The sequence below is a fragment of the Hesperophylax consimilis genome, chromosome 8 (assembly GCF_061612785.1).
Source record: "Hesperophylax consimilis isolate HC1 chromosome 8, BYU_Hcon_1.0, whole genome shotgun sequence".
Classification (NCBI taxonomy): domain Eukaryota; kingdom Metazoa; phylum Arthropoda; class Insecta; order Trichoptera; family Limnephilidae; genus Hesperophylax; species Hesperophylax consimilis.
Genome location: NC_142843.1, coordinates 15,051,852 through 15,073,061, shown reverse-complemented (window position 1 = coordinate 15,073,061; position 21,210 = coordinate 15,051,852). Strand labels below are relative to the sequence as shown.

General features: G+C 32.6%; 1 protein-coding gene across 3 annotated transcripts in view; it reads left to right on the top strand.

Annotated features, from left to right (window-relative positions):
- Window positions 1–21,210, top strand: part of Nos (Nitric oxide synthase) — a 314,945-nt gene that overhangs the window by 181,831 nt on the left and 111,904 nt on the right. For all 3 annotated transcript variants that reach the window (XM_089634919.1, XM_089634921.1, XM_089634920.1), the window contains exons 2-3: window positions 1,881–2,017; window positions 12,404–12,566. In XM_089634919.1, the coding sequence (XP_089491045.1) occupies window positions 1,881–2,017; window positions 12,404–12,566 (300 nt within the window). The remainder of the gene's footprint in view (window positions 1–1,880; window positions 2,018–12,403; window positions 12,567–21,210) is intronic.

Below are 21,210 nucleotides of genomic sequence, written 5' to 3'. Positions count from 1 at the left end.
ATTTCGACAACACCTATCGAGTCTAAAATTGTATATCAAGCTGGAACCAAACATACACGTTCACAAAATTTCATTGAAATCGGTTGGGCGGTTTCGGAGATTAGCGTGTAGGAACACAGTGACACGTGATTTCTATATATTAAGATTTAAAATACCTTGGAAAAATTCCGGTATTTGATGAAAATTTATTATTATTTCTAGTTTATCCAACAGTTATAAAACCCCAATTGGCTGGATAAGCAATCTATATATCTTTCCATGAACTATTTTTAATTTACAAAAACATTACATAATTACAATGATTCTTAAATCAAAAATCTTCAAAATCATCAACGTGAAAAATAAATAAAATTATTTACCCCAAAGCCCACCGGTTCTGCTTTAGATAACATTCAAAGAGTTTTATTTACGGTTAACGTTAGTAAACAAATAATAAATAAATAAAAATGTATTTCAATATTATTACATTATTTTAACTGAAAAACCTCAAAAACATCAAATATCTACACAATGAGCGTGATTTAAAAAATCTCCTATGCTATACTTAGTAGCCAAAGCATTCTTATGGTTGTTGTTTTGAGCATTTTATTTTGAAATTGTTATTTCAGATGTTCAAATTATTTCCTTCTCAAAATCCGAACCGTTTCCTCGAAAATAACCAACATTTATTATAATTTTATCACACTTAAGAAAATTTAAGATCACATAAAATTACGCATTTATGTGTTTGCTCATTGGAACCGAGAATTCCATAAAACTTTAGCGAAATTCCGCACAAACTCGCAGCTACATAATTTCCAATCTCAATTCCCAGACATTGACTTGCTTTACTTATGGGGCCATATATTGTTGCTTAAATAAACATTTAATTAATTAATTATGAATTACTTTACGCACCTGAAGTTGGCAAACTGGCGTAGGTATTAAATTAAACCAAATGTTACACCTAACCTCAATGTGATTAATTATTTGCTCTTACGGTAATTACTGATTAAGTTATGCCTTAATTTAATTGTTTTATAAATAGGCCATCATTTAAATATTAATTCTGATACCACGAATAAGATCATCATTTACAAAACCAAGAATAGTTAATTTTAATATTTTATAGGTACTATATTTGTTTAAAAATGCAAAAAAGTCTATAAAATACACTGTAAACTTTAATATTATTTAAATTAATGTTAAGCTGTCTAAATTCATATCTCTAGGAGGAAAAAAAGAGTCGAAGTGTACAAATACCTACATTGTGTGGAAAAACCGAATTTCTAGGTCGATAGTTTGAAAGCGTAATTTATCTCTAAAATTTGTTAAATTAAGCATATTTACTGGCATGTTATTTGGTGCACGGCAACTGCTCCTAACCTTCTCAGAGCCTGTGAGATTATGGCATTCCCAATCGAGTTGTGTTGTGAGGCTGAAGATAGCGGAGATGGGGAGGAGTAAGAAATCAGAAGGTGGGGAAGTGTTTGGTCACCATAACACAGCTAATGCCATTTCAATCAACCATTCTGAATGGTGGTCTTTCATCAGTGCGTTACTGAGTGTTTTCAAATAATCAAATAAAATTTGCATGCCTGAAGGCCGCGAGGCCGTCAAATATAAGATGGATTTTTGCATAGTTATAAGATACAAATATTTATCAAATTTAAAAACGTCCAGGGTATCTAATTTTCAACTTCTTATATCAAGAACGCAGATTCAATTTCATTAATCAGAAAGTTAATCAACCATATAAGAATTAAGATCAAAGAAAGCACCCATCGACCTTTAACTGAGTTCCGTCCAGCATGTGGCAGATTATTTCCATGGCTGTTAACTACAGAGTAATGTTAAAAATTGAGAATAAACAATGTAATAACTCCCCTTTTCCTTTCCAGGCTCCCCTGTGCACGGAGACAACATGTCTGGGCAGCGTGATGGGAATTCCCGGCCGAGGAGATGAACCGAGAGAAATCTCCGACGTTCTGCAGCATGCCAAGGAGTTCCTGGACCAGTATTTTACTTCCAGTAAACGGTAAGGATTAATACAGTTTATTTTGACAGAATAAAACATTTCAAAAGTTTGAGATAAATAAAAACTAAATAAATCTAGGATGCGTAAAAATTAGTAAGTAAATACTAGCACTTTTATACAGCATTTATACAGAAATAAAATATATTATTTAATTGACTAACGCAAACCCGCCAAATGGGATAGTCTATATTCACGAAAATGTCTGATTTCTTGATTCCTGACGAACCACCTTTAATTTTTTTAATAGCTAAATATTATATTGTAGATAGATGATTTATCACTGAATTCTATTCCGAAAACGGCGAAAAAATAAAGGAACCAGATTTCAAACAGGACTTACTATATATTCAACGCATTCTGCACTTCGCTGTACACGTCAGAACTGTGGGTAGATTACACTGCATAAGCTAAAAGTCGCTTACAATAATGCTTATTGCCATTTATTCCGCCTACCAAGATACTGCAGCGCTACGGAAATTTTCCTGAAGGGACGAGTGCACTCGTTCAGAACGCTTCTCCGCCACCACATGGGAAGCTTGGTTTCCCGGATGGGGTCACCTTTGATGGCTCTCACATTTGTCACTTCTATTCCGCATTGCCTATCTGTGAATTTTTTCCGACTTTATGTCCGGGTTAAATTTTCCCCACAGGAAAAACTAAACCCTTCCACACACTTTTCCACAAATGATCATCTAGTCAATCCACATTATGGAAGTGCATTATATAGGCATAATAAATACAAAACAACACGTCAACTCACCAGAGATCAAATGGGAAAATAATTCTTATTATTACAACATGTCTGTTATTTAAAAATATGGTATGTATTGCATTGCACTACCCCTGCATAAATATTGGAATAAACTTGATTATTATTATTATTAACTCACATCACAGACAACTAAAATTAGTGTGTTTTATTCTTGGTGTAAATTATGTTCATGCACCAGAAAATTTACGTGTGGAAATGTTGAAAGTAAAAATATTTTTAACTGGATAAATTATTAGATGAATAATATTAACTAACAGCTACAGTTTATAAAGCACAACAAACGTAAAATTTCAAATACAATTTTTTTTGTATTTTGACCTTCGGTCCAATTTTCTGCTAAAAGCTTCAACGCAACCAATAAAATAAAAGCTGTAGAAACAAGTATCTAATAATCGAAAGCTATTATTTTCGATCATATTTTTATTGGACGACGTACCAAGAATTCGGAAATGAGGACAAACCTGTGAAAGGACATCGTCAGGCAAATAAAATTCAAATTAAAAGCATCCTGATCGCTTTTCCACCGACTGTCAATGATGAAAATCGGTTATCCGCTTAGCGAAAATTTCATTTCAATTTCTCACAGAATTCTGTTTTTACTCGCTCAATGGTATACTATTACAATGCGATTTTTTATCTGTTGAAGGTTTCAACATAAATATTTGTTTTGGTACCATTAATCTGATTTCCTTTCTTTAGTGCTACAGTGATTTTTGAAATAAGTTTCATTAATAATTCTTAAACTTGTGGTACAGCCTATCGCGGTCTTTATCATTTTTTATAAGCCTAAAACAACCATATAAATTGAAAAAATCTTCCGAGAAAAAATACATGCCGCCGACGGGAATTGAACCCGCAGCTTTCTGATTGCAGGTCAGCGGCTCGGACAATAAAAATGGTTGAGTTGAAATATTTGGTTGAGAAATGATTCATCAATCATTTTTTTATTATAGTCTATTGCGGTCGTATTATATTTTATTTTTTGAAACGTGTCACATTAAACACTCAATGTGCAAAAATGATTTATATCATACGTTACGTAAATATCAAATAAATAAATCTGTCCCATTCAAAATATTTGTTTGAAAAATATTATCATGTCAATAGTTAATTAAGTTTCAAATTGAGATCACTCTAAGACCTGTTGTACAATTGCGGCTTATAATTTTTTATCTAACCAAGGATTTCAGTTTTCTCAACCTTTGTTTCATCACAATTTTATTTTATTTATTCAAATATTAATCTGTAATCTCTCATTTCAGTACTTTATTTCGAATTTCGATTCGACAATCTTTCTTAATTTCTCGGTACAATCTATTGCGGTCCTTGATAATCTACCTTGAATCTAAACTTGAATGATGCCAGGGATAACATTGTTAATGAAACAATGTTATAGATTGTACCGAGAAATTAAGTGATCATGCCGGTCACTTAATTTCTCGGTACAATCTATTGCGGTACTTGATAATCTACCTTGAATCTAAACTTGAATGATGACAGGGATAACATTGTTAGTGATAATAGTGATCATGCCGGATTAGAATTTCAAAGAATATGATAATTTAGTTTGACGGAAGCAGTTCCAGTAATCTGGCCGTATTAATGTGAAGTCAAACCGTCGGCTTAATTAACTTAGAGTTGAATTGGATTGAGTGAAAACTGTATAATTTTCATATCGAATGTAAATTATCAATAATGGTTTGAAAATCATATTAGCTTATTTTGATTAGTCACGTGAATCTAAGGACGGGTTGTTTCATCTTTAATTTTCAAAGTCAAAATTCAAATTCTGTTATTATTTCATCATGGGACGGTTGTTTCACAGTACAAAAACATAAAAAAATTACAACTAACACGTAGATTAGAAACACAAGATCTGAGGGTAAAAACATGCTACAACATCATGTATCAAAACATATAAAACAGCTGAAGGTAACTCAGAATTCCATCATAAAGACCATACTAAAGGTTCCCTTAAGGACGTCAACAACAGAAATTTTTAAACAATTTGACGTTCCAAGCATACAGAAAATCTATGCCAAAAACATTTTGGTACAACACCTCAAAAATAATTCTCAGGAAAACACCTCACATACTCATAAAACCAGAGCCAAACAAACAGAGATACTAACTATACCAAAGTGTAACTCTACCTTTGGACAAAGAAGCTCTGAATTTTTAGCAGTAAAGGTATATAACAAACTCCCACTTAGTATCAAACAAATCAAAACAAAAAACAACTGCATTAAGAACATTAAATCTTGGCTTAAGGAATTACCGGAAAAAGAACTTACTAGCATATTTAAAACATCGTCGTAGAAGTTTCTGGAAACCCTTACCCAAAACATGCAGTCATACCATAGAAGTCGCTGAATAATTTGAGCAAAAAAGTCTCCTTATAAAAGGTAATAAACTCTATTGTAAAATCCCACTCTCATTCAAAAATTACAACAATGTCATAATATTGAAATCTTAAATAAAAAGCTGGTTACAAAACATAGGGAGAAATATATTTATAATTACTTCACATTATTCATATTACTAAATTTAAATAAAATGTAAATGAATCCTCGACACGGGATACTCCAGTGAGGTGATATTATTATCTCAATTTGTTACAAAAAAGGAAAACAATAAAACATTTATAATTTCTAGTGTAATATGCACACACTATATACATATAAATATGTATATAATTACATAAAAGTGTGACCTTCGGCAGTATGATACATAAAATCACAAAATAAGAACAAAATGTGTATTTAAAAATAAATGTTATTCTTAACAGTTAACGGCCTCCGGGGTCGAGGGGTAAGGGTCTCGACTAGCAAGCCGAAGGTCGCGGGTTCAAATCCCGGCGTGCGCAAGTTAATTTTATTTGATGAATATTGTGTTTTTTCACAATTCATTCGTTTAAAACAATATATGGTATAGGAAGAGACTCTCAGTATCGCTCTGGTGTAACACTGCCATTCTGAATTGAAACGTTGCTTGAAATGGCTTTAGCCAAGTTTGGTGACTAGATAGGAATATCCAGGTACTCTCCCCACCTTCCTCTCTCTCATCTCTTTACCCTCCCCACTGCCTTCATCCTCATAATATACCCCGATAGGGGTTGCCATGGTATCACTGGCTCCAGACGGTTGGAAGCAGTTAGATTTCTTGTGCGGTATTCACATAATTTTTTTGTTTTTTTTTAAAGTTATAAACTTTAATTAAATAAATAGTTTGAAAGAGAACACTGAACAATAGTTACAGTATGAACGACCGCAGTTGTTTGTAAAGTAGAATACAGCTTGTTAAATTAAAAATCTAACATACGAAAACTGCCTTACACCTAGGAAACTTAAGATAGAGTTCATACAAAATTAACAAAACCAACCAAGTTCTCAATTTAGATACACAGAAACGGTTCTAAGTAAACATTTATCGTTTTTAAGGCAATAACAACCATTACGTAGATGGCGATAAGGTTTAATTTCCCGTTTAACACCATCCGCCTGTTTTGATTTATGCAAGAAAAAAACATGGCCAAAAAGTGCCTTTTATTTTATTTTGTGGATGTTCAGGAATAAATATTTAATTTTTTTCCGATCATTTTATAAATAACTCAATTTGCCACATTATACAATAAAATCATAACCGAAAATGGGTTCGTAAGTAGGAGATTTTGAATTTTAAAGCAGTTTTCATAGGCCTTGTACATTATTTTTTCTGTGCTTATAAAAAGACATATCTAAAAAATACTCGATTATTTCAAAGGCAATGTATTCTACTCGCAGTATTTAATTAAAGCATCTGAAACATTTCTAGGCGACCAAATTTTCAAACCAAAAATACATGATTTTGCATTACTACGTATGGCATCGCCTTAACTAAAATACGGGTGTTTCGGGAATATTTAGAGATGCTCAATAGTCAATATTTACGCGACAAATTAAACTTCCTTGCCCTTCAATATTTACATGCTCCCCAAAGTCAAAAATTCAACAACCTGAAATTAAATTTGAAGTTATTAGTCGGCCCAGCCACGCATGTCAGTTCGCAGGGAGTGCGAAATGCGTAATGTATTTCGCAAACACTACCAGATTTAGTCGCTAAATTGTAGTCAATAGACACAGGAAGATTTCTTCGAGTTCGTCGCCTATGCGTTATTTGAGCACCTAATTAAGGAGCGTTAAGGAAATTGTTTACTTTTGTCACTCCGCTGAGCAATACATTATTGATAACAGCAACAACGTGTATGTTTAATCTTTGCATTCCCTAAACTAGACACTTGTTTTGCCTGACACAGTTATACTCACCAAGGAAACATTTCTTTAATAAATTAGTGGACAAAATCAAAGGCATTAATGATGAAATACAAACATTGAAGTCTATCTCGAAATATTTTAGAGAAACCGCTAACAAAAAAATGCTTTTCCATATGCACCTGAAGATCACACAAATAATACTACAATATTCTATATATACTCCATGATAGTGTTTTTCTTATTTCCAAATTCATAAATATGCATGTCGAATAATTTCATAATCATTATAACGATGTAACCATAACTATGTTTACACATTATATACAGGGTGTCCGGGGGTAAAGTGCGCTAATTTCGGGGGATGATTCTACGGTGACCGGATAACTCATCAAAATGATAATTCATCACATCTTAAAAAAGTTATATAAAGTCATGGAAAGTGATGAAACAAAAACTTTATTAACTGGGTTAAGTAGGTTAGGTTAGGTTAGGCTAGGTTTAAATTTTTTTTATCGTTTTAATGACTTTATACCACTTTTTAAAAGTGTGTTGAATTGTCACTGTGTTGAGTTATCATGGAACCATTTGCCCACTTACTGCGTGGCTTAGGAGAGACTGCTTGCGTCAGACCTTTTGATCTCTCCAGCCAGACTCTCTCTCGACCCATCGCCTTGCACCGCAGTGGGAGGGATGGATTCTTACGTCCGTCACTCCTGGACACATTTACCCCCAGATTCCTACCCACCCTTCATACCTATTTTCCTTCCCAGAACTTTCTCTGCTTCATTTCCTTAAAAATACCCTCCACACAGCATCCCCAAAGATGATACAGGCCCTGAGGGATTTTTTTGCTTAGGCCGCCTGTGGGAAGCTAATGTAAAAAATACCCATAACATGTTAAATAAGAGAAGAAAATGTGTTTTTAATAATTTACGTATTTGCGATTTTTTTTTATTGAGGGAATTTCATATAGAAAATAATCCCTCAATAGAAAAAAAAAATGCGATTTTTTTCTATTGAGGGAATTTCATATAAACGTTTCGGCTCTACAAATGTATAGATATTTTCTTCAAAAATAACGAATATGTATTTACAGGTGAAAAAATATAATAAGCAGTATTTGTTGATTGACGTACTAGTACATATTGAATTATTTAGCGGGTTGGAAATAAGCCAACATAGCTCAGTGGTTCAGAGCACCTGACCGAACATCAGAAGGTACGAGTTCAATACCCGTTGGCGGCATTTATTTTTACTCGGGAGATGTTTTCAATTTGTATTGATATTTCAGGCGACTAATTTATTGCTTAAAATTAATTGTAAAACTTATAAGTTGCAAATCAGTAGAAATTCAGATTGTGGGAGCTTAAAATAACGAATTTACTCGTTTACCTTCATACAAACCTACGATTTTAAATTGCAAGAGTTTAAAAATAAAATGAAATCAATTCGATGTGAAATTTCGGACCTTTTAGAAACGATCGGACAATATTTATGGTGTGGCGATTTTGTGGACACAAAGCAAACACGTATCTGCCATCTCTGAACAGTAAGGTAAAGCTTAGACTTTATGTAAACAGGATTTCGCAAGGGAGGGTTTCCGTTCAAAAACGCTAACACCTGCTATCCCTTACCTTCCCCTTAACCTTCTCCCCCAGCCGATAGAAGGGCTAATAACACCGTTTGCCGACGCAAGACAAACAATTACATTGTAAAGCCACAATACTTAAGAGATCCAACTCTGATATCATTGGGCAGATAATCTTATCGTTTAATTAGTTTGGGACTTGAATACGTAATATTTATAAATTATATTTAATGTATCAACAGATTAAACAAATACAAACTATAAACATAAAGATTACTGATACGAATTAAGGCACCATTACTTTTATTACGGCGTTTTGCAAAGTTTTGTCACGAAGAAATTATAAGTTTTACTGTAAAGATCACTTCAATTACATTCGCGTGAAATCTTAACGTCTCATGTATCTGTTTTATTTTATTTTAGTTTCTAATGATTTTTTAAATTATATGATAATTTCAAACTTATATAATATTAGCACAAAGTCAAAATAATTAGTCGCCTGAAATATCAATACAAATTGAAAATATCTCCTAAGTAAAAATAAATGCCGCCGACGGGAATTGAACCCGCACCTTCTGATGTCTGGTCAGATGCTCCTGGACCTCTGAGCCACGTCGGCTTATTTCCAACACGCCAAATAATTCAATATGTACTAGTACTTCAATCAACAATTACTGCTTATTATATTTTTTTCCACCTGTAAACAAACAACTTTATTTTTGTAGGAAAGGCTTTGTTAGTGCTAAATTTACAACTAGATGGCGTCGAGGCATTTTATATCTACATTTGTTGGTGAAATATTTTGACTTGTCAAATATTTTTTTTTCGACTAATTATTGCTTATAATAATTTGTTATCTTTTGTGCTATGCATAAAAAAACCTTGTCTTATAAACATTCATTTATCATTAAAAAATACACAATATTTACTACATACTTTTTTATCTGTATAGCTGAAATTTAGTTTTGCATGTCGTACTAAAATTAATTCTTGAGTTCGAATTAGACTCGTGAAGTTTTGTTTATTTTCTAGGTCAAAACAACTATTCGTCTATCATATTACACAGATTTTCCATTCATCATTAGCAATATAGAACAGAATGTATCTATTTAATCGTACAAATTGAGACAAGACGTCAAACTGTTTGTTTCATCGACCAACGAAGTCTAAACATGGCGCGTGGATGTTAAAAATGACAATGAAACCAAAATTAATATGTGTATTCTTAAGCCCCCGCATTCCCAATTTCTATAGATTTATAACAAGTTTCCCTTTTAACTCTTCAAGTTTTTAAGGTCCAATAAGAATATTTGTACATTTGTTGTGTCGAAACGTTAATTAAATGAAATTACTGGGGGATCAAAAATCTAAGCATTTTAATTCTATTTATCAACAAAACCAATTACTTATATCCTCGACCTGTGTTAAATTTATATTCGTTTGAGGTCTAAGGCTTATGTATTAAATGACGGTTAGATTTATGGAAACATGAATTGATAAGTCCTCACAATCTTTTTTTAACATCCGATAAAATCGGATCATGAAATTTTCAGGCTATGTAATGAACAAGGTAAATAAAATGTATCTACCATATACGGGCAAACCTTAATCCCCCGAAAAACCTGATTTATAACAAGTTTCTCAATAACTCTTTAAGTTTTTAAGTAATAAAAAAAAATTTTGAAGTTAATATCTACACATTTGTTTTGCCGAAACGTTAATTATATGAAATTCCCTCAATAGAAAAAAATCACAAAGTAAGCTCCGAAAATTATTAAAAACACTTTTAGTTTCAATATGTTATAGGCATGAAAAAAATCACAGTGTATCTTTAAATGAAACTAAAGCATTTGTCGAGAGATTTTTGCTCTATTTCTAACGAGTCGTGTTTTATTAAATATTTTCACAATTTTCGCCTAATTATTATCGTTTTTTAATATTAACGCACTCCCTCTAACATTTGTATTTACATATCTCCCTTTCAAACCATCTTTTAACGCTTCCTACAGGGTCTTAATGCACATGTCCGGCTGACCCGTGAGAGAGCGGTGTAAGTTTTGTCAGAACCCCTTGACCAACCACAGAACACTTAAATCTATTACGGTTTTAATCGCTTTTAAATGACGACTTATTAATTCTTCTTAATAATAAATTAAAATTTAAATAATTCCTTTGAGTGTGTGTATGTCAATGAGTGTGTTGCCTGCATTATATCTATCTGTGTGTTTATTTTATGTATTTGTATTGTAGTCACTTGTGCTATTCTATATTCTACGAGAATATTGTGGTTTCTCGTTGACATACTGACAAACTGCTCTTGGAGTTTAGCGGGTGTTTCTAATGAAGAATAAGCACGGGTAAGGCACCCAACATTAGGAATTAATGATTTTCAAAGTGTAATAAAAAATAAAAAATTTAAGTATCCAGAATCATAGTTTGTTGATCTTTACGAATAACATTATATTTTTTGCTCTAGGTCCGTATTGTGACGATTAACACACAAAAATATAGGTAGTTTTAATTTATTCCTGGATTAGAGGAGAGAAAATTCCACAAAGCCAAGAGAGTCGTCATCAAAAACTGAAATATTTAATTTGTTGGCAAACGTGGATACAAATGACCAAAGCAAGTTATTTTAAACCGGGCCTTTGTGCCTAATAAAGGAAGCAAAGGGGATTTTATTCGATGTTATTTGCTCACTGACGGAATGTCGGGGTCCACTAAAGGCCTGAATGAAAATGTAAATTTACGGATTTTGTGGCTTATTGCCCTTTGTCAAAAAAATATTGCGTTGGAAACCACTGGGACACGTAATCGGGAATGTCTTAGTTTATTTTATTTCTCCTGATTGCGTTGTTTTTACAGAAAAAAGAGTTCTATATTGATTTTATCTAAGTATTGTGTACACAAGGTCATTTAAAACAACCTTCTGGTAGTGTATTAAAACATAAATTTTTGGAATTCATTTTATGTTCTCGGTGGTCTTTTTCGTGTAATGTGAGTGCCTTTGTCTTTCTCCTCGGAAGGCGAATGGTTGCATGTTCGATTTTTCTACAGGACACAAATAAATATATTGTTTTCCACTGAGCATAGCGAAGTCCTGTTTTAAGTCGACTGTTTTGCATTTCGTCTCACTTTTTTTTGATTTATTCTTATAAATATATTTTTAAAAGTTTTTACATGTTGATTCGTTTTGTGCTATCCTTACTTTCATTAGATGGTTAAAATAAAATTTAAATCATATTTAACTTTGATTATGGTTCAGGAATTGTTTTTCGAATGTGAAATCGTCTTTTTTATTTGGATTTTCTTATTCGCATGGTAATTGAATAATTTGTATAGCACCGTTCTAGTGAAAAATCACCTCAAGGGCGCTAATATATACAAGACTACATCCAATACTATAGTATTAGAATTTTCATTGAGATAGTGACGTTTCTTTAGACAAGTTGTGTAATTCCTTATTTAAAAAATATAAATATATTTTAACTTAAAATATACTACATATTTATATTTTAGTAGGTAGCTTTTTAAGTACGTACTTATAACTCTGGTTTATTAAATAAAGTAAAATTAGAGACCTATTATGTAAGTAATTCTGTGTACGAAAGATAAGAAATAACTCAAAGTTAATTCCAACGATGAGTATTATAGACTTTACTGTTTCTCGTAATTGTGATAGAAATGATTCAAAAACCGAATACGCCTATTTTTAATTGTTCTAAATTAAAATATATATTTTTAAATATGTTCATGTCTCTTTTGAAATTCAGAATCAACACCGCCTTGCATGAAGCCCGCTGGAAGACCGTCCAGGCCGAGATCCTGGCGACTGGAAGCTACGACCTGACGGAGACCGAACTGGCTTACGGAGCCAAGCTGGCCTGGAGGAACGCCCCTCGCTGCATCGGCAGGATCCAGTGGTCAAAACTACAAGTTAGTATGAATAAACCCTATATTTACCTTATATGGCCCTAATATGGACCTAATAAAAAATATAATATGAACTTTATATTGACGTGACATGGACCTAATATGGACCTTATATGGACCTTATAAGAACCTTTTATAGAGCAAATATTGATGTAATATGGATCTAATATGGACCTAATATGGGCCTAACAAGAACCTAATATGGAGCAAATATTGACGTAATATGGGCCTAATATGTACCTAACAAGAACCTAATATGGAGCAAATATTGACATAATATGGGCCTAATATGGACTAAGAACCTAATACTGAGCAAATATTGACGTAATATGGGCCTAATATGGACCTAATATGGACTTAATATTTACCTAATATCCATCTAATACGGACCTAATATTTTGGTGCATAGGTAATGATAGTGTAGTTTGGCTCGCCTTAATTTTGTTTCATCAATAACAAGAACAACTAGGAGTTGTATAGATATCAGGAGTGCTAAATAGGCTAGAACCAAAAGATGTTAAGTCAGTTACCCAATTGGCTTCCACTCAAATCTACATGTTAGGCATTTCTAGTCTGCTTTATCTATTCAGTGGTCCGGGACGTCTTGAGCTACTATTGAGATTTGTAAACTTACTGCGTAAAGAATCTTCATGAATTATCCCCATAAAATAATCCTTTTATGAACTTTCAAATGTGTCTCACTTCGCAGCAGTACAGTAACTTATGTGACACTCGCTATGAAGTCACCAGTGATACTCGTATCTATTCCGAATACTAAATGAACAGCAAGTAAGTTAGATTTCTGCAAATTTGTTCAGCTTGTTGACATCCATCTCCATGTAGTAGTGACTAACATAAACCTAAATACACAACTATTACAGTTGCAAAACGATATTAACGTTTTTTTTCAACAGCAAAAACGAGTTAAGAATACAAAAGTGTAATATGAATATTTTAAAAGGTGTTGTGCACGCTTTCCGTAGATTTAAAATAGAATAATTTAAAAATAATTGATGTTGACATAATAATTTATATTGTTGAACACAATTTTTCTTATAAAATGGTAATTTTATGTGATGAAAACTCTTTCTTGCTATAATAATAATAACTTGGTATTTATAAAGCGCAGTTTAGTGTCATTTAAATTCAAGTGCGCTTAACTATAACAAACATAGAAACGGTAATTCAGTATTAGTGGTCATGTTCTTAAAATTATTCCTTCAGTGTGCCTTACATAATACAGATCTAATATTATAACACTAAATATACTGTTTATACAAAGTGATGACAAAACTTAGAATAACAATAACAGCAGGACAGGAAAAAACAAGAATATTAAAACTAAAACATAATATAAAACAGGAGGCAGTTTGTGCTCAGAAATGAGAATCTTCTGAGCAGAAATTTTAAAAAGGTACTATAAGGAGGCAACCGAAACCAAAAAATTACCAGAAGTTTTAGAATTTGGCTTATTATAAAATATTGAAAAGAAGTTATGATTTATGAAAGGTGAGATTTTTTTAGTAATTTTGTTTTTAAAGCCCGTTTAAATTCAGCCAAATTCTGGAGATTAGTAAGAGCTGAGGGAAGTCAATTCCAGATGAGCGGGCCTGTTACACTAAAAGAGCGATCATATTAAATGGCTCGATTTGACCTAGAAAGTTCGATTAGATGATTACTAACATCTAGATCTGCTGACCTTAGAGTAAGCTGTCTATTGTTTAAGTTTTGTCGGACAGATAATTCCGATATATAGGAGATATGAAAGATGTTTTTAAAAATCGTATCCATTCATATTTTTTATTGGATTATATTTATTAGTTTAATATTCTTTTTATACATTATCTTCCACACGGGAGGCCATTAAGAAACAAAAATTCCTCAAGGCCTATATGGTCCTTTTGCGTGCTGTTTGGGGACTTTTTAAAGATATAAAGGATAGGATGTTCAGAGAAGCCTATGAGTTAAAGGGATTCAATTGTTCACAATGATGAGATAATTATTTTGTACTTTGCGCAACGTGGAATGGGCGACAGTATTTTTTTTTCAGCTGTGGAAGCAACTGGTGGCGGATATAATACGACGTCTGGAACGAGTTAAACAATAGGCTCCGGACAATGGACGAACAAATGGCTTGTTTCGCCTGATTGTTGGACATTTTTACTAAAATGGCGTAAATATTAAACAGAAAGCGGGACAAAATACTCTTTCCGATTGTAATTTCGAAGTAAAAATGCGCCATTCTTCGCATACAAAACATGCGAATGAAATAAACAGGCAACCTATTTATTTTTATGATTAGGCCTCTTTTATGTTAATATTATGAAGCGAGTGTATTAATTCCATTGTTTTGTATTAAAATCATACTAAATGATACCCTAAAAAAACAGAGTGTTGGTTTATACAGGAGGGACAATATTTTTTTTTCTTGTATGGGTACCCAAAATTTACGTCTCTAAATAGTATAAAACAAAGTCGCTATCCGCGTCTGTCTGTTTGTGCGCTTAGTTCTTCTAAACAACACAACGGATTGTAATAGGGATTATTATATCACTTTCTTCCGGAAGGCTTAAATATATTATACATGCGTACTATATTTATAGAAAGTAGAGAAAAATCAGTATTTTGTAATGAAGTCGCAAAAAAATATTTTCGAACGCCTCTCGAAGGCCTACAGAAAAGTCTACGATGTTATATGTTATCTCCTAGGGATAACCCCTAATAACGCCGGGTACAGGTCAGCTTGTTTTTAATATTTTACTTTCCTTTACTTATACCATTGTCAAAGCTCTTGAAGATAGATCTCAGGTAGATGTTCTTTACACTGTCTTTTCTAAAGCCTTGATAAAGTTAACCACTCAATCCTTATTACCAAACTATATGCCATCGGTATAAGAAATCCAGCATTATCCTTCTGTAATTATTACTTGAGAGAAAGGATGCAAAGAGTTAAAATAAATAACTTTGAATCTATTAATATTGATGTAAACTCTGGCGTGCCCCAAGGACCTCGTCTAGCTCCGCTTATTTTTAAATTATTATCTGCTTTTCGCAGATGACAATAAGATCCTCAAAATAGTTAAATCCTACCTAGATATTTTTTCTTTACAATAAGATACTAACACATTTATTGATTGGTGTAAAATCAATTGCTTTGAACTAATTGTTGATAAATGCAAAATGATGTCATTTTATCGAGCGAAAAAAGGAATTATTTTTGTTTATAAATTTAATGATCTTTGCTTATCTACATTATATGCATCAATAACGTCGTTAATATACCTCTTAAACTACTTGGCATCATTATTAGAATTACCTCGGACGTCAATAATATAATTAGCCAAAAACTCTCTACTGTTCGTTGGTTCGCCCCAATCTAGAATATGCCTGCGTTATTTGGTCTCTATTCTATGATGTTTACATTAATCATGTCGAATCAGTATAGAAATTACTTGGAGGTTAGGGCTAGAAAGAGGTGATTACTCATACGATGAACTTGATGTAAATTTAAATCTTTATTCTTTCGAAAAACGTACGAAGGATTCTGATCTCATGTGCCTTTTCCAAATTATTGAGTATCATTGACTCTCCTACTATGTTGCAAATCATCTCTTTCAATATCCCTACCCGTAGACTCAGAAATAATGATTTGTTTTTCCCCAATCAACATCCACAAATTATGGATACCATTCACCAATGTCCAGTATTAGCAAGACTTGTCAACTCAAGTCAGCTTGAATTTTTTGGTGTAAGTCGTACTGAGTTTTATCAGACATTGCGCAAGTAATATTTTGTATTGATGTGGCAGAAGTTGTAAACTCCATCAAAACTTTGTTTTTGTCTTGATTGAACATCATCTGTATTGTTTTTTGCACAATTTTTGTCATGGCTGTATTTTTTTAAATAATCCTGTATTATTTTTGTATAATCCTGTTGATTTTTTAAAAATACAAGCATAACATATATTTTTTTTAAATACATCTCAAAGGGTGCTTCAAACTATCAAAACATTTATTTAAAGAATAGTTTTCAAAGAATATCAATATTAACGTAGGGTCCTTTGATAGTGGAAAGAGGGCGTATGCATAAATAATTATTTCTCGCTAGTTAGGCTGTAACTCATAAATAATCATAAAACACACGTATTTTGCATTAAAGGCCCTTGCGGAAACTTAGTTATTACGCACCTATTTAGCCCGAGAGCCTTGCGTGGCATCCGGCCGATGTGACCTTGTGACATTGCCGCTTTGTTGCCTGCGGAATCTTAAGATCTCGCAGAGGGTGAAACAATTTTCTCAGCCCCTCTGCTGTATCTTGCGTACTAAATATTCTGACGTTGCTCTCTAAGGCTTGCAAAATAAGGGGAGGTTATGGTACAAACCTTACTTAAGCAATGGGTTCAGGTGGACAAATTAGTAATGGCTCGTGCTGACAACCTTGAGGATACCTCTCACCACCTTTTCATATCGCAATATGGTATCAAACAAAATACAAATAAAACAAATTCAAACTCAGACCGAACGATTAGTCATAACAGACCCGATATAGTTTTACATGACAAAATTAAAAAACAATAACTTATATCATTGTCGTCGCTATTCCAAATTCCTGTAATATTAAAAAATCTGTTAATGTAAAAATAAGAAAATACACAGATTTAGGAAATGAGATAAAAACAATTTGGCTTTCTCAGACTATAAAAATATTCCCATTTGTTATTTCAGTACTGGCATTATACCTAGCTCTCTCATTAAAAATTTAGGCGTATTAGATCTATCAAAAAATTTATATGTTTAAATGCAAAAATAAGTCACTTTAAATACATGTAGGGTAACGAAAGATTTTTAAATATTTATGTTGAGAGATCAGTAGGATTTTTAGGCCCTGTTAGGAGTTCTACCGAGCCGAACCCTCTGATATGAAAATATCTGGAGTCGGAGATTTATTTTCCCATTTGATCTCTGGTGAGTTGACGTGTTGTTCTTGTATTATTTTGCATTTATTTTGCTTATATAATGCACTTGCATAATGTGGATTGACTAGATGATCATTTTTGGAAAAGTGTGTGGAAGGGTTTAGTTTTTCCTATGGGAAGATTTAACCCGGACATAAAGCATTTCTAAGATCCCCCCCCCTTGCCAAAATTCAAGCCAAGTGATGTGCTAGAATATTGAAGAGGAGGTATGTCCAAGAAAAATTAGAAAATACACACTAAATATGATAAAAACCGACTGATGAAAAATAAAAAGAGTATAATAAAGGGGATTTAGAAGAATGTGAAGTACTTGGCTATTCAAACCTCTATTCAAAGTTACTTAATAATATCTTAAGTTATTTGAGATGATAAGGTTTTGATTCTGAACGTCGGCCAAAACACAATATTTTTGTTTAAATGCCAAATAACCGTAATTTCTTATTTAAGAACTTGTCATTAAATAAGTTCTTCAGAGTAACCATTTATAAATTTTCTTAACTACATCAACTTTTACCCTCGTCATCACAACATCCTTTCGGAATTCGTCTAATTGCGTAAAATGCAAAGAAATCGTAATTTTAAATTTGATTTAAGATGAAAATAGATCTGCAACCTTTATACTCAAAGTCATGTATGTAGATTTTACTTCGGAGGTTGTAAACATTATTTGTATGCGTTGTGTTATTATTAAACAAATGTACATATCATAAATGCTATCAAATAAACGAAAAAAATGGTTACTAACATTTTGTCAACTGTTTTCATTTCAACGTGGTTATTAAATCAAATTACTAGCCTCTAAATATAACTTCTTGATTGTTCACCAATCAAAATGTCCAAAAAGATAATTAACCCAAGTTATTTTATTAATAATTAACGGTGTTTAAATACCAAAAACGTCTTATAATTTTCTTTCGCATTTAATTGACACTTTTTGTGTTATTCTTCCATTACGGGCAAACCGAGCGAAAATTAATTGAAATTCCTTAGCTAAACAAGCAATTAAAATCACTTCGAGTGATAAACCAAGTGAGAAAGCAAAACAAATTCAACTGTAACCCTTGGAGGGGCTCCACAAGTCGTTTTGTTCGCGGTGAATAAGTGAGCAACCATTTCTTATGATTTAACATTAAATTTAGTTGGCACGAATGTAACTTCTATAGAAATTTCAACGTTTCCAAAAAACGTGGCAAAGCTGTCATAACTTTCATTGCTTATTTAAATTATCTTTTATTATTTTAAATGTAAATAATGTGTAAGAAATCATTTTATTTTATTTCGATTTTCTATTGTTTGTTTTATACTGTTGTTAAAATGAAATTTGTAATTTTTATGTACTTAAAAGCCCAATTGGGCGTCAATAAATAAATAAATAAATTATATCCGTTTTTAAAGGAACTACCTCTGGAGATATGTATTTTTTTATTTGTTTATTTTATTTATTACAGTTTAATGCAGGTTTTCCAATAAAAGGTGTTATTTTGATATTTAATCTTAAAAGATCAATGGTTTCGTTGCTTGTGTAGCACGTAGCACCGTCTTGTTGAAATTAAACGTTGTCCAGATCAATACCATCCAATTTCGGCCATAAAAAACCATTAATCATCTCTCGATAGCAATCCATTCACCGTAACTGTTGCTCCACTCTCATTTTCGAAAAAGTAAGGTCCAATGACTTCGCCGGACCATTAACCGCACCAAACAGTCAGACTTTGAGGATAGAGAGGCTTTTCAACTCTTGGGTTTTCCGAGCCCCAGATGCGACAATTTTGCTTGTTGACGAAGCCACCGAGGTGGAAATGGGCCTCATCACTCAACATGATTTGCATTTGATTCACTCAAGTGAGTTTTAATAATTTCAATGCGTTGTTGAAGCGTGTATCGCTCCATTTTTATTAATGGTGTAGTTTCTACTTGTCAAATGTCAAAAAATGACAGCTTCAAAAGTAATATCTACTGAAATAGCGGGCTATTCAAAATAACACCTTTTATTGGAAAACCCTGTATATACATTTGAAAAATGTTTTGTTTGTCCAACTATGAGAAAATTTCGTTTTATGTCTGTTAAAATTTAAATAAACCGACATATATATTCTATATAAATAAATATTTTAAAAAAAAGAAAATAATGAAAAGAAAAGGATGCAAATAAAATTAACAAAGGCTTACGCCATAATTTGACAACCGTGCATTCGTCAGGGTAGGTATTGATAATTTTGGCAGGCTATAGACATGTATATATCGAAGCCAGTTTCCATGCTGCTATGACGGCCTCCGTGTTTGAGGGGTAAAAAATGTTTGTGTACATTGATTCAATTGAGGTTCAATTGCAACGTTTCTAAAAATGTATTTCTTTTCAACGGCGGTTCGCGGCAACTTACCACCACTTAGGTAACATTAAGGCAGAGATGATGAACTGCCATACGCCTTTGTCGTTGCACACACTCTTTGCTTTGTTTTCATTAACACATAGTATCATTCAAACTCTTATTTTATTCTGACTCTTGATATGACCTTACTTAAGATTCATTTGCTGTCACTCCTTCCTCGGGCTCCCCCCGACGTCTTCTACAATTTACTTATTTTCAAATTTTCTTGTTGGTTATAAAACGGACATTGATTCATTAGAGACGATGGTCAAATTCAAGTTCTACTATTATATTTAATATAATGTTCGCTTTCCACGTTGATAAAAGAAACAAAGACTGGATATAAGGCAGGTAACAGTCTGAAACACTGTGTTGATTTTACAAATTATCGAGGTTCTACGACTCTTGTCTAAGTCTATGTAATGTAAGAGCAGCATTCTTCCACTTGAAATTCCCAAACTTTTAATGAAGGGGGTGTTTTAAGGCATTTTGATGCGTGAGGTGTTTATTTTAGTCATATTTTTTAGTTTTTGCGTGGTAGTTAAATGCAAAATTGACTTTAAAACAACTCTTGATAAGGTTACATTCATTGGGATGGGTGCTCGCTTTTTGGAGATGTGCTATTTTTAGAGAGGTAAATCCACGCAAACAGTAAAACAGTGGTGCCATGCCATCCCCAATCTCAGAAAATCTTTTGAGTGAGGTATCGTAGAGAATGGGTGGGAAGTACGTGTTTGTTCAGGTCTGATCATTAAACATAACTAAATACATAATAGACATTGAACCAACATTTCAATTCCATATACTTGCCTTTCATAAGTTTGATATGAATAACTTTCACTTTTGAAATAGGTGCAAAATACTTAATTTAATTTTATATTAGTTAAGGCCATGAACTCTGGGCCCGAGTAAAGGAGTTTACTCTGAAGTTTTAAATTGAAGTGAAATAAATATCGAAATACTCATAAAATTAAACCTTTCAAAAGCAGAAAATTGCTTTGACAAGACAATGTCCACTCAGTATTTTTTGAAGTCCAGTTCAAACATTTTTTCGAGCAGTTAAAATCTTTTCATTACTTTTCTCCCGATAATGAAAGAAAAAATAATTTTAATTAAAAGATTCACCTTTTGAATGATAATTTGTTCAGCTGGTGGCTACCAGATTCTCATTTAGTATGTAAATTGAATTTTTAAACACAATCATAATGACTTTCTCATACAATACCACCCCTCGCACATAATGGCAAGTGAGATAATATTATTACTAACTTTGCTGTTTTAAATTTCTTAACAGCAGAAAAAA